This window comes from Temnothorax longispinosus, chromosome 1 (assembly GCF_030848805.1).
Source record: "Temnothorax longispinosus isolate EJ_2023e chromosome 1, Tlon_JGU_v1, whole genome shotgun sequence".
Taxonomy (NCBI): domain Eukaryota; kingdom Metazoa; phylum Arthropoda; class Insecta; order Hymenoptera; family Formicidae; genus Temnothorax; species Temnothorax longispinosus.
The window spans coordinates 8361208-8383549 of record NC_092358.1 but is presented as its reverse complement, the minus strand read 5'-3'; the positions used below and the strand labels follow the sequence as shown (position 1 = coordinate 8383549).

The window sequence follows — 22342 nt, the reverse complement described above, 5'->3', positions numbered from 1 at the left end:
ACATTTTATTTATATATCTTTTTGTTTTATGTCAACTATTTTATTTTCCAATCATGTGTAGTAACGACGAGACCTCTCGTGTGAAATGTAATAATCCCGCATCGACAGTTTTCACGTCGTCGGTAACGTATTCCATCGAGAATCTGCCGATAAGATTTTGTGTGTGGGATTTAATAATATACAAAATAACAATAACAAAATACAGCTTTATAAAATTGCATATATTCTGCCAATTCAACTATACAGCTCGTTTTTTTCTAGAAAAATATTATTTCATATAATATATCGATTACAGCATTATTTTTACTGTTATTCCATTATTATTTAACGGACTATTTCTATAATTCATGAATTATACATCAATTTTTAATTACAATGAATATGCAATAAGAATAAAATTATTAGATCCTTCAATACCTATTACATTCTCTGAGTCAAACTATTAGCTTTATTAAACTAAAACTGCCTTATCCCCATAAAAACAGTCACGTCACATCCACGTCAAATCCACGTAATTTCGTCGAATCCACGTCGAATCCACGTAGCAATAACGTGGATCCACGTACTGTTTTTATCGGGATATTGCTTAGGACATGGTTCCACGTCATTCACCGATTTTCGATAATTGTCCCAGACTTTCCGATTATCAAAGCAGACAGTTCCACCGCCTCGTACGTATTGGGTATCCTAAAAGATAATAAAAAATCAAATTATACTTTTCTATTAAATTTATAGATGAGCCTTGAAGACATAAATAAAATGTTGAAAGCTGTAAACTAAATATATCTGTTACTTGGAAAAACATAATTAATTTAATCAATTAGTTCTTCAATTAAATAGAGAGAAGTGCCATCTTCGGTCAGGCTGAATCTTGGTAGCCTAATATAATTTATGTTACCTACTTAATTGAAATTCATATCGATCCAGTTTTATTTATTACTGCTTAATTCTTCTTTTTAACCCTCCATTTAATAAATTTTTCTCCCTTATTAATTAATTTTATTAATTTTAGTTTATAACTTCCTTTTTGCAAAATATTTCAAAAGATGTGCACTTACCGCTCGATTGATATCACCAATGCAGACCCAAGTTCGGTTAGCTTTACCTTCAACAGCCACCGCCCACTTGGAGTGATCGTGGCTACTCTTAAAATCGATATCAACCGGCTTCAAATGAATGGACATGATGTTGTACACTCTATAAAAACAAAAAAAATTTAATCGAATGAGATATGAGTTTAATTAAAATCTACTAAACAATCAAAACGGAAAAAAATGTGATATATTACTTCACTTGTGCGCAGTCCGATGGTAATCTACCTCGTCCGTTCAACCACGTTTCGGCAAATAAATCGGTTTTTAGTGTCGGCGCAACAAACTCGTCATATAAATCTTTAGATTAACATATTAAAGGATACATTAATTATTTACAATATTTTATAAAAATATATATATTAATTATATATATAAGAAAAAAAGATATTTATTCCACTCGTAGAATTAATTCACATCGTAAAATAAATAATTAAAATGAAAAGTAGAAGTTTTTAAAATTTAGCAGATATCCAGATGCAATATTTCAAAGATATTGCTCATTAGGGTATCTTATAATACAATATCAAAAATGTATATCTTGCTAAAATATGCTGAACGAAAATTACGTATATTAAGAATAAGCAAAATATCTCAAGTCTCATTTAAGAAGATATCGCTCTAAATTATTTTACGCAATGTATCGAAATACAGAACAATGCCAGGGATGTTTACCTTTCTGCCACTTGTCGCTCTTGGCAAATGATACGAATTGGACGCCGTCAGATGATTTTAACAATGTTTTGCTGGTGAAGGGTGCTTTTCTGATACGCTTCTGATTAGCCGCGTCCGTCAGCACCGGAAACGCTGCGGCGAACTTGACAGGGATGCTTCTCCTATATACTGTTATTTGATTGTACATCAACTGTTGACCGATCGAATCGAATTGATCGCCATCCACGGAGATGCATAGAAAACTCTGTCCGTAATGCATGCCGGATGTCGGATAATCATATTCAGACCGGTTTCCCGGAGTCGAATTTTCGGTCACGTTTTGTCTCTGAGAATACTTTAGAGAATATTTTATCCATTAAAATCCATTTAAAGATATCTTTAGATGTCATAATAGTAATGAACCATTCGGGTAAAAACTACTATTAACAATTATTAAATTAATGATTGCAACGAAAATGTTAAAGAAAGGAGAGTGACTAACAATTTTAATAAACGTTAGAAAAATCTGAAAAACACAACGTCTTTAAAAAAGACGACATTAATTTTATTAACGGATGATCGTTATCTGGTTTATTTATCTGACGATTTTGCTGATAATAAAATTATCCAATTATCGAACGTTTATGGAAAAAACTGAGTAATGAAAAGGAATTATCGATATTCATTATACTCAAAACGCTTATATACTACGTACCCGTCTTGTATCGTTACCGCTGTTGGGTACAGGTGGATAATTCGGAACACTGTGAATTAACCAGAAACCTTGCTTTTTGTTCGCCATCACAACACCTTTCGTATGACCGTTTTTTCCATTGATAGGTCTGTTAGGCGGGTCGTCATTGTACAAGATCCAGAAAGCTTTCGACGCCACTGACTAAACGCATGCAATTACATAAATAAATATTACGTGCACGTGCATTTGAAGAATAATATAATTTGAAAAATTATATTCCGAAAAATTAAGTTTTACATTTTTATAATATCCGAGAAGAAAAATTCTCCGAAATATATGAACTGTAACGAATTGAAAATTAAATCAAATAAAATATTATTATCAATTTACAATTTAGATTGATTTAATAGAAAAAGTTAAATTTCGTTATTTATTACGCAGCAAGCAGTGAAACTGACAGTTGGCGCCAGCGTAAATAATTTATGTGCTAAACACGCCTGAATAATTAAACAAATACACGTTCATATTACAGTTTATTCACTCTTACGTCATCGTATAAAGGTGCTAAGGTATTCCCCGGTATAGAATTATTTGCGCTGATTTTTCTCGTGGATAACTGCCAACCTTTATCGACAGTATTGCTGGTTATATATAAATACGCTAATCCACGTCTAACCACAGGATTGCTGCTTTCCGATACCTTCGGCAACTTGTAAAGTACATACCTGAAATCGCATTGCAGTAATTATCGATAAGTTATCGTGATAGCGAAAACACGATATAATTGCACGCTCAATGCAACATTGATAACATTAATAAGACTGGCGAGAAACATTACAAAATAACGTTCGTTATAAGCTCATTAAAAAATAACGATTGTTCACGTTTGCTGAAATACTTATATCGATCGTTCCATATAGGTACTCAATTTTTCTAGTAAAGATATAAAGATTTGTAAATGAGTAGAATTAATTAAAATTTAATTATTAAATTAAATAAATAATTAAATTAAATTAAATTAAATAATTGTAAATATTATAACTTGTATTATAATTAACATAAATTGCATACATATTAAATTCTTTATATTATTTTATTTATTTGTAGATCTAAAACGCCTTTTTCTTATAAATTGTAATGACTTAAGACAATATCTCGACCTTGTTTTTAAAAATATTCTAAAATCTGTGAAAGTTATCACAATTTGTGACCAGCAGCGAAAACATAAGCATACATAACATGTTCAAAGCACTCACCAATCGACGACTCGATTGTTCTCATCTTTACACTGATTTGCGGCATCACACACAAATAACAAAATGCTTAGGAACAATAGTGAAAACATCATTAAGTTATGTTATCCAAACTTGACGAAAATACGTAGCGATCACGAACACACTAGATCACGATCTGCTGCTCTGAATTAGCAAACATTTATGATATATAATAGCGTTAATCAAAATGCATCTACAAACACATATACTTCTACTGTCCTTGTATCAGTTGTATCGCCATACCCATACTATACGGTTACGTCATAACAACAAACTACAAAGCGAAAGCTGGAATCGCGCCGACAAATAGTTCGGTCTGCATTATTTCCGGCTCATTGAAGCGAACGTCGCACATTTCAGTCGGAATACTTTCTGGAACACATACGAACTTATATGTAAATTTGCAGCTATAATAACATTGACATTCGCCGTGAAAATAATGTCCCTTTTGTAATCGTTATCATTATTAGCATTCCACATATTTTGCACAATGATAAAAAGTTACATAAAGTCATAAAACATATATATAATATGTACAGAGTCCTTAGGATGTAATAAGCTGCTGTTTCTTGTCAAATTTTGTTCAAGTAATTAGTCTGCAATAAAAATCTGGAAGTTGCAAAAAGAATTGCGAATAAGAAATATATCGTTCAGTTTTAAATTTGATGAAAATTTTCCACTTCTTCACAAAAGAAGCATTTTGATTACTAAATCCGCTTAATTGTTACATAATATCCGTATAGCGCGAAAGATAATAGTCTGTATTTTAATTTCGACTATTTTCAGTAAAATAATATTTTTAGTTCATAAAATAATTATTTATTTTATATTTCCAAATTTCTATTATGTAATAAATATTTCATTAAAGAATTTTGAATATCAAAAATTTTGATAAATTGAAAAAGAGAACGATTTTTTATTAATATTTTATTATCAATGAAAATAGATTCTTCATATATATTTACAACTTAAAATTTCCCAAAATTTATTTTTCTCTATTTATTTTATGATATATCTTTACAGGTTGATATATAGGTATCTAATATGTAAAATTTCATTAAATGTCGATTTCTGTTTATAGAAAGTTTATTTGGATTAATGGAAAAATGAGATCTATTTATTCCTTGAGTTTATAATATTAAATTAATTCTTCTGTCATATTTAATCCAACAAAAAATTTTTAGACGCTCGGTATATTAAAAATTATGTCGTTTTTCAACTAAAATGCTAAATTAACTTAAGCGTTTTGAAAGGAAATATATTACAGTACTGAGAATTATTTGAAGAGAACAAAGCGATACCGCCGCCTCCACACGTAGATAACGTCAGAGCGATGTCGCGCAGTGCGCACACTGCGCACCGCCTCTGCACACGATCTGCGCCTATCTTCACGCGGATGACCTTTGATATAGTGCAGCAGCGCCGCGGCCGCGGGCCGCGTGAGAATTTTATTAATAACATCGAAATGAGAGACGCCTGCGTCTAATAATAAGAAAACATGTTTACCTACAGTCTTTCCCACGATCTGCTTCTTCGACTGATGATATTAATACTGTTGCAGGACAGAGTATCTTCGCCAACGATATGAATGCGACGAGGACTGACGCGAGGGCCAAGGAACTTCGTCAAGACACCAAGACTGCCCGAGAGACGCGAAGGCACAAGAAAGAAAAGTGACCGCTGATGACGTCACACAGTCCCTTCCACGCGCACAATGCATCCAGACGATGATGCATTATATTCCTGCAATAGAACACTAGATCTTTATTGCGAGAAATAGAAATAATCCGCGTAATAATTTTAAGATTATTTCAATCTTTAATACAATAATCTTAAAATTATGTACACAGATCGTATCAAAAGTCAGGCTTCACGTATACATATATGTGTATTGTGTGTCATATGTGTACATGTAGGCTTATTTAATGATTAAAAATAATAGAAATAACGTATGCATTAATTGGCTATTACTATTATATTTGTTCTTCGGAATTAAATCACGAAGAGACGAGTTCTATATAAAGAAATAAAACGTGAGAATTTTTTTTTTTAAACATCAAAAAGTTGTTGATTTGCATTATGCATTTATTACACGCATTTCATAATGTTTTACTTGCATCTATCTTTGTGCGAATATACTTGTATTACTTTTATAATATAAACTGCATTCTGGTTTATCAATTAATATTCTAGTTTATTATTTATTCAGGAACAGGTGATATATATTGATCGTGTTTATTTATGCTCGTTGCATTCTTTGAATTATAAAATATAATTTCAGTACCTAGCATAACTATATATATTTAATAAATAATAATAAATAAGATAATAAATGTGGAAGCACCCGCACTTAAAATTGTTTTTAGTTGTGAACGTCTAGCGCGAACCCGCAAGATCGATCCAAGAAATTCGAGTAATCGATTGTACCTCAATTAAGTGGTAAGAAAACATCCGCCTTACGATAATTTCGCTCAAACTTTAATTAACTTTAATCGGTGATTAACTTATCTTATCAAGTAATATCCTAGTAATAGGTAATATATTTTGTTGACATGAGATAGAATGATTAATTTTTTGTTATTTAGTATATATGGAAAAAAGGATTAGATAACGAATTATAGTTAGAAATTTAGCTTTAAACAATTCAGTTGAATTAAATTAATCGATTCGACCTAAAGCGTTTCCTTATCGCTTGAAATCTTTAATAACTCATCATCATGCATTCATGAACAAAAGTATACAATTATATATTTAAAACACACGAAATTAATTTGATGTATTTAAATTTCACAGAGAAATACTAAAAATCTCAGAAAAAGATTTAAAAATATGACGTACAATATATGAACATTATTGAAATTTTGCTAAAAATATATTTTTTATTCTGCTTCAAAGTTCTTCGATTTTCGAGCGAAAATTCGCCATGACGAAGCTGAAAAGATCCGCATCGACCGCATCCGGTCGCATCGAGACATCCGCCGGCACACGCGCGAGGCTCCCGAGCGCCTGCGGCCGGTCCTGTGGGATATCCAGAGCGCACGGACGGGAGCAGCGAATGCAGCGATATCGCCGTCGGTCGGTCGGTGTCTGTCGGTCCGCCGCGTTCCGCGGTCAGTCAATTCGTGCGGCGGTGTATGGCGGACGCGAGTTCGCCGTGCGGAGGCAACGCGGTGCCGAACTGGCCGAACGTCACGAGAGGATCAAGGGTCCGCGGGGATCACGAGAATGACCGAGCGACGCGTGGCGTGCAGCACGAGGTTTAGGCTACGCGCGCGGCGCGAGTGACTCGTCTCTTCTGTGAGTTCTGTGCACCGTCCGCCGCCTTTCCTCTCGTCTTCTCTGCTCGCGTCCGTGTGTACGTGGTCCTTCCCCCTTCTCGCAGGAGAGGAGACGCCGTGATAGCCGATGGCACCGTCCGCGGTACGAGTCCACCGAGTCCACGAGCGTCGCTGGGTCCGTCAGTGACTGGAGCCGCGCGATGACTTCCGTCCCGGTGTCCCGAGAGATGATGCTCGGCTTGAAATTGTCGGTCAGTCCACTCTCGCGATAGAGGAGATTGAGAGGCGATAAGAATCACGCACACGCGATTTAATCTCACAAATTGGTCTCTCCAGCAGCGCGTTTTGTAGGAAGATTCTTTTGCTCGCTAACGTTTCGTCATGACGTAAAATGTCAATTTTTCTAATAAAGATAAAGCCTTGAGTATTGACACGTGTTTTTCCTCAAGAAGAGTTATACTATCTAATACTACGAATATATATTATCTAGCATAAAATATACTTTATTAACATCTTAATTATTGTAGTATCAAAAAGCAGACATATGTGTGTAAAAGAATATTTCATTTATCTTTTATTATTCCTATACTATAACATTCAATATAACTCAATATGACGTTTGCATTAGTATTTATCTTAAATTTTATGAAAGAGTATCACAAATTAGGTATCGTGAAAATCTCATGCTATTACTTAAATAATCTAAATTTATTTAAGCTTCTCAGTCTCCTTATTTTTTTTTTTATCATTTTTTGTCATACAATACATACTAAAAGATTTTTCTGTGTTCTTTTTATAATAATTATACCTACTTATATTTATAATAGTTTTGTATTTAACAGGTAGCAGCTTGACACGAATGGAACCTTGGAGAATCTAATGCATGAAGTATCTGCAAAATTATAAATGTGCCTTCAATGCTCTAACCGTTGAAAGAAGAAGTATCAAAATGAATAGGGCAGAGAGCGAGGATGCTGGTAAGGGCTGGCACGAGTGTGCCAGTTGGTTGACCAGATGCGGTGCGTTACGAGCGGATCACAAGGCCAACTGGCCACAGGCAACTGCGTTCGACCTGGCCTATACATTACGGGACGGTGTGTTGCTGTGCAATCTACTGAACATTGTGGATCCTGGGTGCATAGACATGAAGGATGTGAATCAGAAGCCTCAGATGGCACAGTTCCTGTGTCTGCGTAATATAAAAGTGTTCTTATCGGTGTGCTCGAGTGTCTTCGGCCTTTCCGACTCGGAGCTTTTCGAACCGTTTATGCTGTTCGACCTTTCTAACTTCCATCGCGTCCTCTGCACACTCTCCGCTTTGTCCAATTGTCCAAGACTGAGGCGAAAGAGTATACTGTGAGTAACTTTCGAGTTTTGTATTTTTCATCGCATTAGAATTTGCCATAATTATAAGATAAATAGATTAATAATTATGAAATAATAAAGAAATCTATTTTATTTGTTGCAGTGGATTCTCTGTTGGTCATGGAAGATCACAAGAGGACATTTATAAGGATTTACAAAGTGCTGGCGCAGGGTAAGAACCTATTGCTAAGATAATAGTTACATTTTGAGTTTATTAAATATTGAAGTCCAAAAGCATTATATCTTGATTCTAAAAGATTAAGGTTTGTCTCTTTTAAAATGAAACTTCCATTTTCTATTGTCACGTTATACAGACACGTGTATATCTTCTTAAATAAATAACTTTTAAATAACGATTAATGAAAAGAATCGATAACGATTAATGAAATTAATGAAAAGAAATAATTGCATTGTTCTTCAAAAATAACATCAGAGACTTTAGTAATTTTTATATTGGTTTAGCGCCACACATGGATTGGTGGCGTTTACCATAAAAACTAGAGCTGCAGACGTAGATGAGTCTCGGGTTTATCAGGAATTGCTCTGCTTCTCGAGCAATTCTCAACGTAACTGGCCTTCCGTGGAGAAGGTATACGTCATTTTACGATTTAACAATCTTAAAAACATTTTGCTGAAAGAATACCAGCCATCATTGTATCCTTCTTTCGCAAATGCAGTCTATGCCTCTTCAATCTATAAATAGTAAACGATCCAAAGCATGAATCGAAACGTTCTTGTGTACACAAACAAAATGTTATGCTGTGATTTAAAACCTATTGCTCGGAAAAAATTTCATTTTGATTCAAACAGCTTCGTTTTCGTGAATGTAAAAATCTTTCTGATACTTTCTTACGTCAAATTTTTGTCTCGACTTATACCCCAAATTATTTAAACATAAGTATAAATTACATTTATTGTACGAAAGACTTTTTTTTTTTAATATTGAAAGTTTTTATTGTGCATGGTACATTTTTATACAGATATTGTATATATTTCTGTGTGGAAGAAGCTCTATTTCATAATATTTTATATGCTTTATGAAGCATAAATATTTTCTCGTAATATTTTTCAAAATATGTATAACTGATCTATACGTGCATATTATGTATTATTAAAAAAAAAATTACATGTATACATAAAATTGTATATACATGTATATATATTGTATATATATAATATATATTAAATTTACATGTTGATGCATAAATTATATATACTGTCTACATGATACAATGGTGGTACTGTTTCACTCTTCATGCTGAAGATACATATTGAACGCAGTTATCATAAGTGGCAGACCTTATAATTGTGCTATATTATAATTTTAATTTTTGCCGAGAACTTAGCAATTCCCGTCAGTATGCATGTCATAGTGCATGGCCACGTTTTTTTCGTGTTTTTATGCTAAAGCCGCGAAGATGAGGGTCGCCGCAGAAGGTTTAGGAGACGGGAGGGTGACGAGACGGGCGGCGGGAGGGATAATGAGGATCCAGTCGGCGAGGAAGATGGGTATGGAGCTTTTTGCAGCCACGCGCAAAGCGAGGAGATCTACCAGGACCTCTGTAGTCTGCATTTACCACCTCCTCCGTCAGTTGCGCAGGTTATCATTTTTTTTTTTTTTGCCCTTATTTCTATTCAGTTAACAACTTTTTATACTATTGTGTAAGACGTTGCCAAACCTTCCCTTTTTTCTTCGGCCATTATTTGAAAAACTTGAAGAAGAAGCAGCTAGTCAGAGAGACCGTCTGCTAAAATGCAGAAAGACTGCATGAATGTACTAAATGTTTAATCTCATTATTGAGAATACAGGAAAGTCGAGTGAATTCTTGTTTATTATTAGCGCATTTACGTACGATTAATTTTGTTATTCACCATGCGCTACGCTTTACACCTTGCATACTACTTTGTAATTCGCACAAAAAACGCTTCTTTTTATCGAGATAATCTTCGTGCAACAGAGTAGTGCCATTTCTGGAGGTGAGAAGAGAGATTACGTTATCCAGGAGCTCGTGGAGACCGAGCGAAACTACACAGAAGTTCTCAGTAGCCTACTTAGACACTTCGCCCGACCGCTATCGTCGTTACTCCGGCCCGAAGATTCCGCCCGCATCTTCTTCGGTATCAAGGAGCTCGCGGAAATCCACGTAGGCTTTCACAGTCAACTACGCAAGGCGCGGAACGGCGCCGCGCTCGCCCAAGTCTTCCTGGACTGGCGGGAGAAGTTCCTCATTTACGGCGATTACTGCGCAAATCTCACCGTAGCACAAAATACTCTGCAGGAAGTCTGCGCGCGTAACGAAGTAATCAATCAAGAAGTTATCGTAAGTTTTACAGTGCAAATTGTAAAACTAAATTACCAAAAAAAAATAAAAGTTTTATATTTTACATTCAGACTTTTTAGATTTAAAATTAAAGAAATCATTATTTCGCCAAATTTATTTAATATTCCGATGTGTATAATATCAGAAATATAATCTCTAGAAATACCTGTAAAATCGTATAAAATCACTAATTCATTAAACAGAGTAATATATTTGAGCTGTTTTAACATTGATACTTATTACAGAGGTGCCAACAAGAAGCTAACAATGGTAAATTTAAGCTGCGCGATATACTGTCTGTGCCGATGCAAAGGGTGCTCAAGTATCACTTGCTATTGGATAAGTTGGTGGAGGAAACGCCTCGCGAGTGGGTAGAGGACTGTCATGCGTTGGCCAAGGCGAGGGAAGTGATGGTCGATGTCGCTCAGTATATAAACGAAGTGAAACGCGATTCCGATACGCTTGATATCATCAAGGACATCCAAGCATCGATAATCGACTGGGATGTGCCTGAGGATGCGCAACTGAAGGATTTCGGCCGATTACTTCGTGACGGCGAGCTCAAGGTTTGCTTAATATCTTCTTAAACAAAAATAGATATTTTCAGTTAGTTTCCAATAAAACGTTGCAATGGACTCTAAAGTTAGCTTAGTACGATTGAACCGTATGACTAATTTAGTTTTTCTATAGGTAAAAGCTCATGGCGACCAGCGAATAAAGGCCCGTTATGCATTCGTGTTCGAACAAGTGGTACTGATTTGCAAAGCTGGCAGAGGAGATCAATATTGTTACCGAGAAACTCTACGATTAGACGACTATAGACTGGAGGACCACATAGGACGGCGAACTTTGGGCAGAGATTCACGTTGGTCCTACCAGTGGTTACTTGTACATAAGCAGGCGTACACGGCATACACTTTATATGCGAGAACGGAGGAGCAGAAGCAGATCTGGATAAAGGCGTTGCAGGATGCAATGGATAATGTTAATCCTGCAGCCTGTCGGAATACCAATCATAAATTCAAGTTGACAACGTTCGACACACCTAAGAGCTGTCAACGATGTGGAAAATTTCTTAAAGGCCGCATATTCCAGGTAAATGATTTAGTTCGCAAAATGTTTAATTATTTGCATTATCAGTCGCTTATAGCTATACGAAAAATAGATAATCTAATCTTTAGTGGACACAATTTATACCAAAAGTGCCAATTTTGTAATTTTTGTATAATTTTTTTCAAAAGAGCCAATTGTATAAAAATTGGATTACGTAAATCTTGAAGAATAAAACTAATAAAATTCATATAATAAAATCCTAATAAAACTCTAATAAAAATTCACCGAGAACTTGTTGAATCGTGTAATTTTCAAGATTCAAAAGAAAGTATAAGAAAGAATTAAAGTAATTTAAAATTATAAAAAATGAGAAATGTAAAAATCGATGATTTGAGAAATTAGCATTTCCAAAATTTGCCATTCTGTTTCTTGATCTTTCTCAGAGCATCAGAAAATCCAAATCACAAACTTTTTAACTTTATCGAGTATCGTATCACATAGGGCTATAAATGCGAGGTATGTCGCCTTGCCGTGCACAAGCAGTGCATCGCGCACTCGGGTCGCTGTATGCCCACGCCGCCGTCGCCGACACCGCCGCCGCCACTACCGTGCGAACGTGCACTCACCATGAAGCTGTGGTTCGTTGGGGAGATGGGTAGAGATGCAGCTTCCAATAAACTGGAATCTCGTGAAGATGGCACCTACATGCTGCGCGTCCGTCCGGCTGGACAGCCGCGTCTTAAACATGAAACCAATTACGCTCTTAGTATCAAGTAAGTTTGAACGCGCGACAAAAAATCCCTTTATTTTAGAATAATTCTATTTAATTTTATCTTTTCCATTTCCATATTATTTTGAAGAAAACATATTTAGATCATTTATATATTCTATTATTTCGATAAATTTTTAATATTTAAAGTTAAACATTCTTCTATTTATTCTATTTATCTATTGGAATTTCTTAAAGTCTTTCATTGGATACTGATAAGAGTGATAAGACCATATTATATCTTTTAGAGCGGAAGGAGCAGTCAAGCATATTCGAGTGTTCAAACGCGATGTGGACGGCGCGGATCTGTACTATCTTAGCGAGTCTCGGTTTTTCAAGAGTGTCGTTGAGTTGGTCGAGTACTACGAACGAGCGTCGCTTTCGGAGAACTTCGAGAAACTGGACCAGCGTCTATTATGGCCGTACCGGCGTGTCCTGGCCAAGGCGCTATTCGACTTCCGCGGCTGCGAACGCAATCAACTGAGCCTACGACGTGGTTGTCGAGTCGTGGTACTGAGCAAGGAAGGTGATGCCAAAGGATGGTGGAAGGGTAAAATAGGCGATCAAGTAGGATTCTTTCCAAAAGAATATGTGGAGGAGGAATAGGATTATTAAAAACACGGACCGTTATTATATCGTTGCATATAATATATCGGATTCCCAAGTTTTCGGCTAGACGTATTTTGATCATTGATTACTATGTATTGTGACAAAACGATGAGATTCTTTTATGAAATGCATACTTGTAAATATAAAGTTTTTAATGAATTGGTGAAAATTTGTGAGATATTTTTATAGGAGATACGTATAATATTATTTGAGATCCCTACATACACAGATATGACATTTGTTACATAAATTTTACACTTAGGAGGAGACATTTTTATCTTCTGTGTGATAACGTAAGATCTATTAACCTCACGGCATGAAGAATGTTATATATAACTGAAGGTGAAATGTAAAAAATAAGATTTTACAATACATAAAGTCGGGTATAATTTAAACCATACTGTTACAAAACTTCTAATTTTTTTTAATTATAGAACCGACATCTTATACGCAACGACTTAATATTTGTTGACCTCTCGATGGCAGATAAACGCCATGGTAATCATCTTACGGTGCAATTATAATAACTCTATCGACGCATACCTCAGTAGGGAAGAATAAGAAGACGAGTTTATTCACGAGGCATTTTTGCGTTGTATAAAAAAAAGTAGGTAAATGTATGCACAGTTTGCACGTCGCATGCGTAATTTTGACGCTACTGTTCTTTTGTGTTTAACGAGATAAAAACGCGTCACATCGATATGTGCATGGCGCTACACTTAGGCCGGTATTCATAGTCGGTCCTTATCTTTCAAGACCGTCTTAAGTGATGTCTTAAGATGCTAATACGGCTCTCTGTGATTGATTCATAACACCTTAAGATTATACTTAAGATATCTTAATATAAGATCGGTCTTAAATATAAGATCCGATTATGAATACCAGCCTTTAGACAACTTAGAAAAATATTTTTAGCCACGTGTATAGAATTATAAAGATAATTGCGTATATATATTTTTTACTGCGACGCGGCATTCCTGATAATCGTTAGGCGATGGTATCATAAAGACTAAAGTTGTCTGAAAGTGCGAATTTAGAAAAATATGTGCACATACAAAATAAAAGAACGGGAGCTTATTTTCTTTGAGAATAAAATTTTTCTTAAAGAAAATTAAAAGAAGAGAAAAATCATACCAAAGAATTGCAACTAATATTTTTTATAGATGTGTCTCCACTTCAACTTTAACAAAATATGAATTTTTCGCCTAAAAGATCTGCTTCCAATTCCCTTTTTTCTATGAGCATACTATATGTGTGGTGGTCTATATCTCTCTTGTCAACAACTTTCTTCTTTATGATTAAATTTCAGAGTCAATTGCCAGAAGTTAATTGTACATAATCCTACTCGTACAATTAATAAGAGATATTTCTAGTTATATTTAAATTGCGAACAAATAAGCACACAAATTGTATACAGGGTGTTTGGTAATTGGAGAACAAAGAGAGCAATTTCTCATTAAGATCAAGTCAAGAATAAGATCATTAAGTCTAAGATCATTATATTTGTATAAATTATATTCGTGTTTCACGTGTTAATTATATCTCAAGAAATTATTCATTTTGCAAGCGTTCAATTTTATGATTCTTGAAAATATCTAATCATTTCTATTAATTATCGGTGTCTATTGACTTTTATAATATCATGTATTTAGATAAAATATAATTGTATATAAATTTCTATGATCTGATTGTTGCTTGGAGTTACAAGTCCACGAGAGAAAAGCTGCCTAAAAATTTTAATTTATTATAAGCTCAATTAGTGCCAATCAAAACTCTGTCTAGATGGGAAAAATAGTAATATTTAGGTACTAGTTTAAAAGTCTAGGAGAGAAATACACCAAATCTTATTAACGGCTTGTAATATTTGCTTGATATATTCGTTATTCTAAGCAACAAAATTAATTAATTATAGAAAATTTATTCGAGAAATTGAGAAATTATTCCTCTTTCTTATAGTTATATTACTTATAGTTATATTACTGGTTATCAAACAACTATATATAGATGCAAATATATATATATAATAAATAGATATATATATTTTTTATTGTAAGTATAAAAAATTAATTTTACTATTTTTTTAATTGTTAGACATATTTTTCTGAGTGTGCCAATAAGAAATTCTATCAAATAAAGGGTCTTATCGAGATGTTATACAAATGCTTATACGATAGTGTCTCAATATTTTTACTTTTATTAACAATTCGAGTGTTTCAAATTATCTCAATCACTTAATAGTTTTGGTCTCCGATCGTTTACGATACACAATCGCGGCAACTTTCTGTTCTATCCTCTTACAGCCGGCCATCGAGTACAGATTATGCGGCTCGGGGCCAAAGGTCAGGTGCGATAGCGCCTCCTCTATCTCATCATCCTTTGGGTTGACCCCTCGCTCGGTGAAAGCTCTTGCCAAGCATTTTCTAACGTGCACCTCCTCAAGAGGTAGAAAAGGCACATAATGATCGATCACACTGGTCTGTATAGTGTCGCTGTGATAGAAACCACCCTTCTCACTGAACGCTCCGTCGGCTATCAATTTCTCGAAATCCTGCAATTGCGTGTCCTCCCGATTGTTGCCCCTTTCCCACATGTTCGTGAGATGCTGCACTATCTGTGTGCTGCCGGTATTCGAGAGAAATATAAAAATAGCTTTGTTCTGATACATGGATTCTCCTGTCTTGGTGGATTTGTGATAGCTGTTGTAGTCGAGAAAGGGAACCAGCATGTTCAGCAGGCCCTCCGGCATTTTGTCCACCTCGTCGAATACATACATCGACCTCTCGCACTCTTGCAGGCCGTTGGAGATAATTTTATACAAAACTTCCTAGAAAAAGAAGTTGTCTATTACATTTTTATTTTCTTTTAGTATATTACAATAAATTATATATATTTGAACGTACCTTGTACTCATCTACTTTTCGTTCTAGAGGAAAATCATTGCGGCCGTTGAAAAAGTGGAAATACTTGCTCTCCATACCGTTTTTATAAAAAGCTCTCGCGATCATCTGCACCACGAAGTTCTTGCCAGTTCCTGGCGTACCATGAAAACTCATTACCAATGCCTTGGGCGAATTGTGAGTTTCCCAGTGGCCCCGCAGTGCATTTATGATTGTTTCACGAGCAATTTGTTGTCCGTATAACTTAGCGGTAAGCATGTATTCTAATCCTATAATTCCAATAATTCTTTAATTATACATAGTCCTTTTATTTCTATCTTAATATCGTAGAGGGAATACATAAAAATATTACAGACAATACTATTAAATTGCTTGCAGAATTTCAAAATTAATTTCTTATTTTTCATTAAATAAAGAAATTTATTTAGTAAAAAATATACTATTCTTATTATTGAAAAATACAAAGATACTAATCACTCAAAGCTAGATCTCTATAAAAAAAAAAACAATTGTACCCTTAGTTAATTAGCAAATAGAAAGGTCCCTTCTTAATATATAAGTACAATATACCACAAATAATATAGATAATTAAATATAAAATCTAATGACCATCGACAATCGTACGACAGGATATTAAAGAAAATAAATGACAGGAAATCAAAGAAATCAAATTAGTTATAATAAAAATAATAAATCCACCAGACACACGAGTCTTTCATCGGATTGAAAAGGCGTCTCCGATTCGATTTAATGGAGATACGATAATCTAAGCTTCTTTTTCTTCAGAAGAAAAATTATTCGCACTCACTGTCTAAGTCAGGATGGATGTACTCGTCCGTGCAGCATTCCTGATACCGGCACTTGTACTTGTCGTACGCGAAATAACCTAAACCACTTAAACCGCTTAACGCACCGACTACACCGAGCGTTATGAGTTCGCACAGTGCGAACGCGAGGACCGTAGAAATAAGTAGCAAAGGCACCAGAACGCGATCGGCGAGATTCATGTTTGGCTGTCGGGGTACTTTCTTGCTTTCTTCTCCACCTTTGTTTTCCTTCACAAGTAAACATCGCTCACAATGCTCACATCAGGTTCACATGACGGATCATCGACGGTATGCCGCGCCGTGTTGCGTCACGAGCCAGCATCGCTCTTCGCTCCATCGCGCTTAATTGGATCTGTCACCTGAAAAAACGTGCGTAAGCAATGCGTGAGCGTGACCGCATCCGAGTGAGTTGTCGAAGATGTTGTGGCGCGAATCGAAACGCGAGGTACAATGTACATACAATGGTACAATTCGACCATTCGACTGATTCGACGCGTCGCGAGGACGCGAGTATCGAATTAGGCGGAGCGGCGGAGGGCGGAGGTCATGGGAGGTCTGACAATGGGACACTCAAACGAGAACCGGTTTATACCGTGCAGTGTTCGATTACACTTGGATTGTATCCCATGAAGCGACCGCGTACCACCTCGGGAGTCCCTGGGACTTTAATTCTTGCCGTCAGACACGAAATCGTTTTGTATAATATAAATTGAGGGAAAGAGAACAAGAATATTTCGCATTTTTTAATTAAATTAACGACTAAACTAATCCCTAATGTATATAACCAAGAGTAATCGCGAAAATTTGAGAGAAACCACGTACCCTGTCAGAAAGCGCAGATTTGCATGTTTATTATTAATTTCTCTCGATTCTTATAAAATCCAACTTTCCACCCAAAATAACGAAACAAAGTAAAATTAATTCGCATATCCTGTGAAAATCATCAGCGTCTCCTCGACTAGCTCGATAGTGATCGCAATATATAGAAATATGATTATTTATATTGATCAGTTGACCTGTGAGCTTTTAAATAATAAAAAGCATTATTGGTTAGCTCACAGTTGCAATACACACAATATGCACATAATATTTATTTCCTTTTATCACAAATATAAAATCAAAATCCTTAAAACTCCTTAATTTTTCCTGGCATTCTAAAAATTGTGCCTAAACTATAAAATAACACTGAAAATAAAATTGCAAACAAAATATAAATTTTCCGATATTTCTAACGAAATATGAGTCTGCTTATCCCCTCGATCCGATGATAGATTACTCATTATTTAAATAGATGACATAAAGACATAATGTTCAACATATAATTTACATTAATTGTATCAATAGATTTATAGATAGGCCTTAACTTTAATCTCTGTTTAACTTACGGCCATTGCACACAACAAAGTTTTAGTCATAATCGTAAGGCCGTAAGTAAATAGACCAATCACAGTCGATTATTCTCCTTGAGCTCGAAGAATAATCGAGTGTGATTGGTCTATTTTCTTATGGCTTTACGATTATGACTTACAAGCAATGGCCCCTTTAATTAATTATATTGTCTTTTTCTGATTAATTCTCATAACTTATAGAACAAAAAATAAAAAATTAATTAAACTGAAATTAAAGTTAAAATCTGCATTGGTAGAAATAGATATAATGTCCATTTCTACCAAAATGCCGATTAATTAACTTTAGAGATTAAAGTAAATTAATTGGCAATATTGGCATTGGTAGAAATGGACATTACAGTTGAACTTGTTACATGTTTCATCTTTCCTCTTAGAAATTAGAAAAAGATAAAAAGTAAATTAAACCGAGATTAAAAGTTTAATCCGTATTGGTAAAAACGGACATAAAGTGCCACTATTTCCAACGTCTGTTAAATAATCAATAGAGATTGGCTATTTCGATAGTTAACGCCGTTAACGGTCGGTTAGAATAAGACGTTGGAAATTGCCGCTCTTTTAAAAGAACAGCTGGCCTAAAGGTGTAGAAAGTGCGGATTACGCGTACTCTCATGTAAACCGGTCGTTCGACGACGATCGACGATCGTGTCGCCCGGGGCCCGGAGTCCGGAGCAGCACGGTGTCAAGCGACCGATGATAACACGAAATCGCTGGCACCGATCGAAAACGCTTATCCTAACCGCGAGCGTCACTCCCTAGAGCATTAGTCGTTGGTTGACGGTCTAACGCGCGCGTCGGTGACGATTGTGACGAAAGCGTGAGAAAAAACGCTGAGTCAATCTACGTGGATTGTTTGCTGAGGAACAGTGATCTTTAGTCCCGACGAAGAGACCCGCTAACCCCGCTAACCGACGAGATGGCAACTAAGGACGTTAAGGATGACACCGCGGCCGCTGCTACTTCAACCGGCAAGCTCTTCACCCGGGCGGAAGTAGCGAAGCACACCGACACCTCCCAGGATACGTGGATCATCATTCACAATAACGTCTACAATGTCACTCCGTTCCTCAATGAGGTTACAGTTTTTTCCCCTCCCGCAAATATTAAAAAAAAAGAGAGAGAAACTTTAGACACCGACTTGCGTATCTTTGAATCAAATTCAATGAGAATCTAAATCTTCTTAGTCTTTCTTATTCAAAATACATGCATATTTCGTGTTGGAACTAATCTAATGCGTTAATTTTCTGTAATAGCATCCCGGTGGCGAGGAGGTACTCCTGGAACAAAAGGGACGCGACGCTACGGAACCTTTCGAGGATATAGGACATTCGACTGATGCGAGACAAATGATGGAATCGTACAAAATTGGAGAGCTGGTAGAAGTATGAATTAATTTTTAATTTCAAGTCACGTTTTATATTACTCTTGCATTTTTTTTCTTCTTATTGTCAATTATTTGTATTTCAGGAAGACAGGACGAAAGATGGCGGAAAGAAGGGTAAAACCTGGTCTAGTGGAAATGAAAATCCTAGGTATGATCTCATTTCCATTTTCCTATCCTGCTATTTTAAGAACATGACTCTAACTTTCTTCTAACAATTCTCTAACACGTTTCAATATTTCAGAATAATCATACTTTTTTTACTGTTCCAGAAGATTATTTTCTTTGACAAAACAATTCCAGTTTCAACTTATTCCTAAATTTTCCATTTTTACAGCCATCCCTAAATTTTCCAGTTCCACAGCCAATTCTAAATTTTCCATTAGCATAAGTAACTCCTCTCTCTTCTTAACTTTCTTTAATTTTGATTATTCCACAAAGACGGTATGAATATAGAAACTTGCTTTCAATAAAGGTGATGTCATAATACTTTATCTAACGTTATCTGATTTGGATATTTTTGCACTTGTGCCGTGCAGATGTGTAATGATTTTATTAAAGCTGAGTATTTTGTATACTTGTCTTTTATCACAGTAAAATCACAATTTTTCATTAGCTTGTTTATTATAGACCAATTCCTTTTAGTGACACAAGTCGACACAAGTGTCGTTCTGTCTTTGTTATTCATTGAATGCCAAGAAGGATAGAACGATGTTTGTGTCGACTTGTGTCACTAAAAGGAATTGGCCCTATGTAACTCCAAGAACACGATATTTTCTTTTGTTAGTTAAATTTTCCATGCTTTGAAAGTAGTTTTAGCAATGCTAATGCTTTCTTTTCCAATGCTAATATTCAGCATTATGTTAGGAAGTCTAGTTTTACATTTGAAATACCTACTTTTTATTTGTGACTGAAAATAGATCTTTCTTAAGCGTGATTTTCCGGAGAACTATGGCTTTTTGATACAAATAATTTAATAATAATAATAATAATTTAATTTTTAATATACTAGCTTCTCCTTGTTTCAATGTTTTTTTAAAGTCTCGCTAAACTTGTAGACAAAATACATCAGTTTGATTTTAATTCATTTAACACCTGCATGAATAAAATCAAATGTGAACATGTTCATGCTGTCTAAATTCATATTTATTGGAAACTGACAAAGTTTCCCTTTTTAAGAATCGTTATATGTAAATAGTCGATGCTGCATCGTGATGTGATGATTGGCAATTGCAGTTCTTGGTGGTCCTGGTTGATTCCAATCGCCATTGGGGTGTGCGCGACCATCTTCTATCGCTACTTTATCAGCCTACATTAAAGCATTCCGAGCCCTTTTTCATATGTTATTTGTTAATAACTATATATGTAGATAGATAGATATATATATGTATACATATGTATTGATTGATAAATTGTTATACATTTTTTCCGAATGTATGTCGCGCACTGTTGTTTTCTATGAACCAAATAACGCATTTTCTGGCCTATAGGCTCTAAAACCGAGACAGAAAGAGGGATAAGGAGAAAAGTCGACGATGTATTATATAATGATATACAAATAACGCGCATTTATATATTTATATGTATACGTTTGTACACACGGTATATATATGCATATGTACATGTAGCGTTCGTACGCGACGTCGTTTTCCGAATTGACGACTTTAATTGAATAAACTACTTTAATTCCTTAGAAAGAAGAACCCCCGTGAAACAAAGAAGTAAAATCCCGTCCTTAAATCCTTAAACGAAAAAAAACAGGCGGCTGCGAGCAGACGAAAACTAATCAAAGTAATTCATCAATCAAACCGTACGAAACGTGATTGCGATTGCTTACGTTATTTACACTTCTTGCAGCAAATTGATCCAGCAGACTGTGTCAACCGCATCGCTGATGAGAAGAAAAAAGTGGCTGCATCGAAAATAATATTTTATATAACGAGTACAATGAATTTATAATTGCATTCACTTTTTTTTTTTTTTTTCCAAATTATTTACCGATAAGCGCGTGATACATCTCGAAAAATCTAAATAATAACGCGTACGAGTTATAAAGTTTGAATTAATAAAAATAATGTGTGCAAACAAGATTAGGACGCTGTACAAAAAATTTGGGAGATACTTGAATCGAACCTAAATTTACTAAATCTCAACCTCAGATCGATTCTGTGTACTTGCGAAAATTATCAATTATTCTTAAATAGATCATGCGGACCAAAAAAAGAGAATATATTACCATTAAATCATTCTTTTTTAATAAGACTATATATCCTATTATAAATTATAAGTTTTACATAAATTTTACATAATTTGTATAAAATTTATAAGGATACATATACATATCCTTTATTTATGATACATATTTATATTAAATATTCATATTGTATATATTTTACATATTCATAAATAAAAATTCTGTTGCAAAAATTCAGGCGCATAAGCGTTCATCTAAACCGCACGAAACTAATTCGACGGAGCTGGCGTTGAAATTAAACGCCGGCGTCGAGACGTCCTGGAGCACGCAGGAGCCGCGTGATGAGCGCGGGATAAACCAATGGATGCTTCGCACCATTCCGGAGTAAGGATTCACGGCGGCGTCGCTCCGTTGTCGGTATCGAGCGAATATTCTCCGACGCGCGCGTCTCATCGCGCCGCGGCGCACCGCGCCGGCTCTCCTCGCTTTGCCCTCGCGTCTCTCCACAGTCTCCACAGTCCACCGTCCA

The 22342-nt window shown here is 35.3% G+C and overlaps 4 protein-coding genes across 14 annotated transcripts; 2 read left to right on the top strand and 2 right to left on the bottom strand.

Moving 5' to 3' along the window:
• Positions 1–200: 200 nt before the first annotated feature.
• Positions 201–5442, bottom strand: Dnaseii (deoxyribonuclease II). Of its 7 annotated transcripts, none has more exons than XM_071782971.1 (9): positions 5220–5442; positions 3696–4085; positions 2987–3164; positions 2461–2640; positions 1767–2100; positions 1289–1391; positions 1059–1197; positions 582–687; positions 201–471 (listed from the first exon to the last, which is right to left on the bottom strand). In XM_071782971.1, exons 2-9 carry the CDS (start codon positions 3785–3787, stop codon positions 452–454), a joined length of 1152 nt encoding a protein of 383 aa, XP_071639072.1. In that variant the 5' UTR covers positions 3788–4085; positions 5220–5442; the 3' UTR covers positions 201–451. The 7 variants fall into 7 exon arrangements, with proteins under 7 accessions (XP_071639072.1, XP_071639036.1, XP_071639045.1 ...); XM_071782935.1 differs by adding an exon at positions 4984–5114 and having other exon boundaries at positions 201–687; positions 5220–5441; XM_071782944.1 differs by adding an exon at positions 4984–5114 and having other exon boundaries at positions 201–687; positions 3696–4081; positions 5220–5441.
• Positions 5443–6787: 1345 nt separating this feature from the next.
• Positions 6788–13508, top strand: Vav (Vav guanine nucleotide exchange factor). Of its 4 annotated transcripts, none has more exons than XM_071782859.1 (9): positions 6788–7242; positions 7834–8347; positions 8460–8528; positions 9767–9956; positions 10315–10656; positions 10923–11243; positions 11368–11772; positions 12232–12503; positions 12748–13508. In XM_071782859.1, exons 2-9 carry the CDS (start codon positions 7875–7877, stop codon positions 13103–13105), a joined length of 2430 nt encoding a protein of 809 aa, XP_071638960.1. In that variant the 5' UTR covers positions 6788–7242; positions 7834–7874; the 3' UTR covers positions 13106–13508. The 4 variants fall into 4 exon arrangements, with proteins under 4 accessions (XP_071638960.1, XP_071638949.1, XP_071638969.1 ...); XM_071782848.1 differs by having other exon boundaries at positions 10315–10677; XM_071782868.1 differs by lacking the exon at positions 9767–9956 and adding an exon at positions 8819–8945 and having other exon boundaries at positions 10315–10677.
• Positions 13509–15107: 1599 nt separating this feature from the next.
• On the bottom strand, positions 15108–17431 carry LOC139815805 (torsin-like protein). Its single transcript, XM_071782988.1, has 4 exons — positions 17293–17431; positions 16814–17191; positions 16009–16274; positions 15108–15932 (listed from the first exon to the last, which is right to left on the bottom strand). The coding sequence occupies exons 2-4, from the start codon at positions 17010–17012 to the stop codon at positions 15336–15338; spliced, it is 1062 nt and encodes a 353-aa protein (XP_071639089.1). The 5' UTR covers positions 17013–17191; positions 17293–17431; the 3' UTR covers positions 15108–15335.
• A 1441-nt stretch (positions 17432–18872) lies between these two features.
• Cyt-b5 (Cytochrome b5) lies at positions 18873–21322 on the top strand. Of its 2 annotated transcripts, none has more exons than XM_071783029.1 (4): positions 18873–19313; positions 19492–19620; positions 19706–19770; positions 20856–21322. In XM_071783029.1, the coding sequence occupies exons 1-4, from the start codon at positions 19155–19157 to the stop codon at positions 20935–20937; spliced, it is 435 nt and encodes a 144-aa protein (XP_071639130.1). In that variant the 5' UTR covers positions 18873–19154; the 3' UTR covers positions 20938–21322. The 2 variants fall into 2 exon arrangements, with proteins under 2 accessions (XP_071639130.1, XP_071639141.1); XM_071783040.1 differs by having other exon boundaries at positions 20818–21322.
• The last annotated feature ends 1020 nt before the right edge of the window (positions 21323–22342 follow it).

Coding starts and splice junctions, on each gene's coding strand:
- Dnaseii (XM_071782935.1), bottom strand. CDS start 3,787: ATGATGTTTTCACTATTGTTCCTAAGCATTTTGTTATTTGTGTGTGAT. Junction 3,165..3,695: donor AACAATCGAGTCGTCGATTG/GTGAGTGCTTTG, acceptor ATGCGATTTCAG/GTATGTACTTTACAAGTTGC. Junction 2,101..2,460: donor GCGGTAACGATACAAGACGG/GTACGTAGTATA, acceptor TATTCTCTAAAG/TATTCTCAGAGACAAAACGT.
- LOC139815805 (XM_071782988.1), bottom strand. CDS start 17,012: ATGAATCTCGCCGATCGCGTTCTGGTGCCTTTGCTACTTATTTCTACG. Junction 16,275..16,813: donor CATCCATCCTGACTTAGACA/GTGAGTGCGAAT, acceptor TTGGAATTATAG/GATTAGAATACATGCTTACC. Junction 15,933..16,008: donor GAAAAGTAGATGAGTACAAG/GTACGTTCAAAT, acceptor TTCTTTTTCTAG/GAAGTTTTGTATAAAATTAT.
- Vav (XM_071782848.1), top strand. CDS start 7,875: ATGAAGTATCTGCAAAATTATAAATGTGCCTTCAATGCTCTAACCGTT. Junction 8,348..8,459: donor CTGAGGCGAAAGAGTATACT/GTGAGTAACTTT, acceptor TATTTGTTGCAG/TGGATTCTCTGTTGGTCATG. Junction 9,957..10,314: donor CTCCTCCGTCAGTTGCGCAG/GTTATCATTTTT, acceptor TTCGTGCAACAG/AGTAGTGCCATTTCTGGAGG.
- Cyt-b5 (XM_071783029.1), top strand. CDS start 19,155: ATGGCAACTAAGGACGTTAAGGATGACACCGCGGCCGCTGCTACTTCA. Junction 19,314..19,491: donor TCACTCCGTTCCTCAATGAG/GTTACAGTTTTT, acceptor TTTCTGTAATAG/CATCCCGGTGGCGAGGAGGT. Junction 19,771..20,855: donor AGTGGAAATGAAAATCCTAG/GTATGATCTCAT, acceptor TGGCAATTGCAG/TTCTTGGTGGTCCTGGTTGA.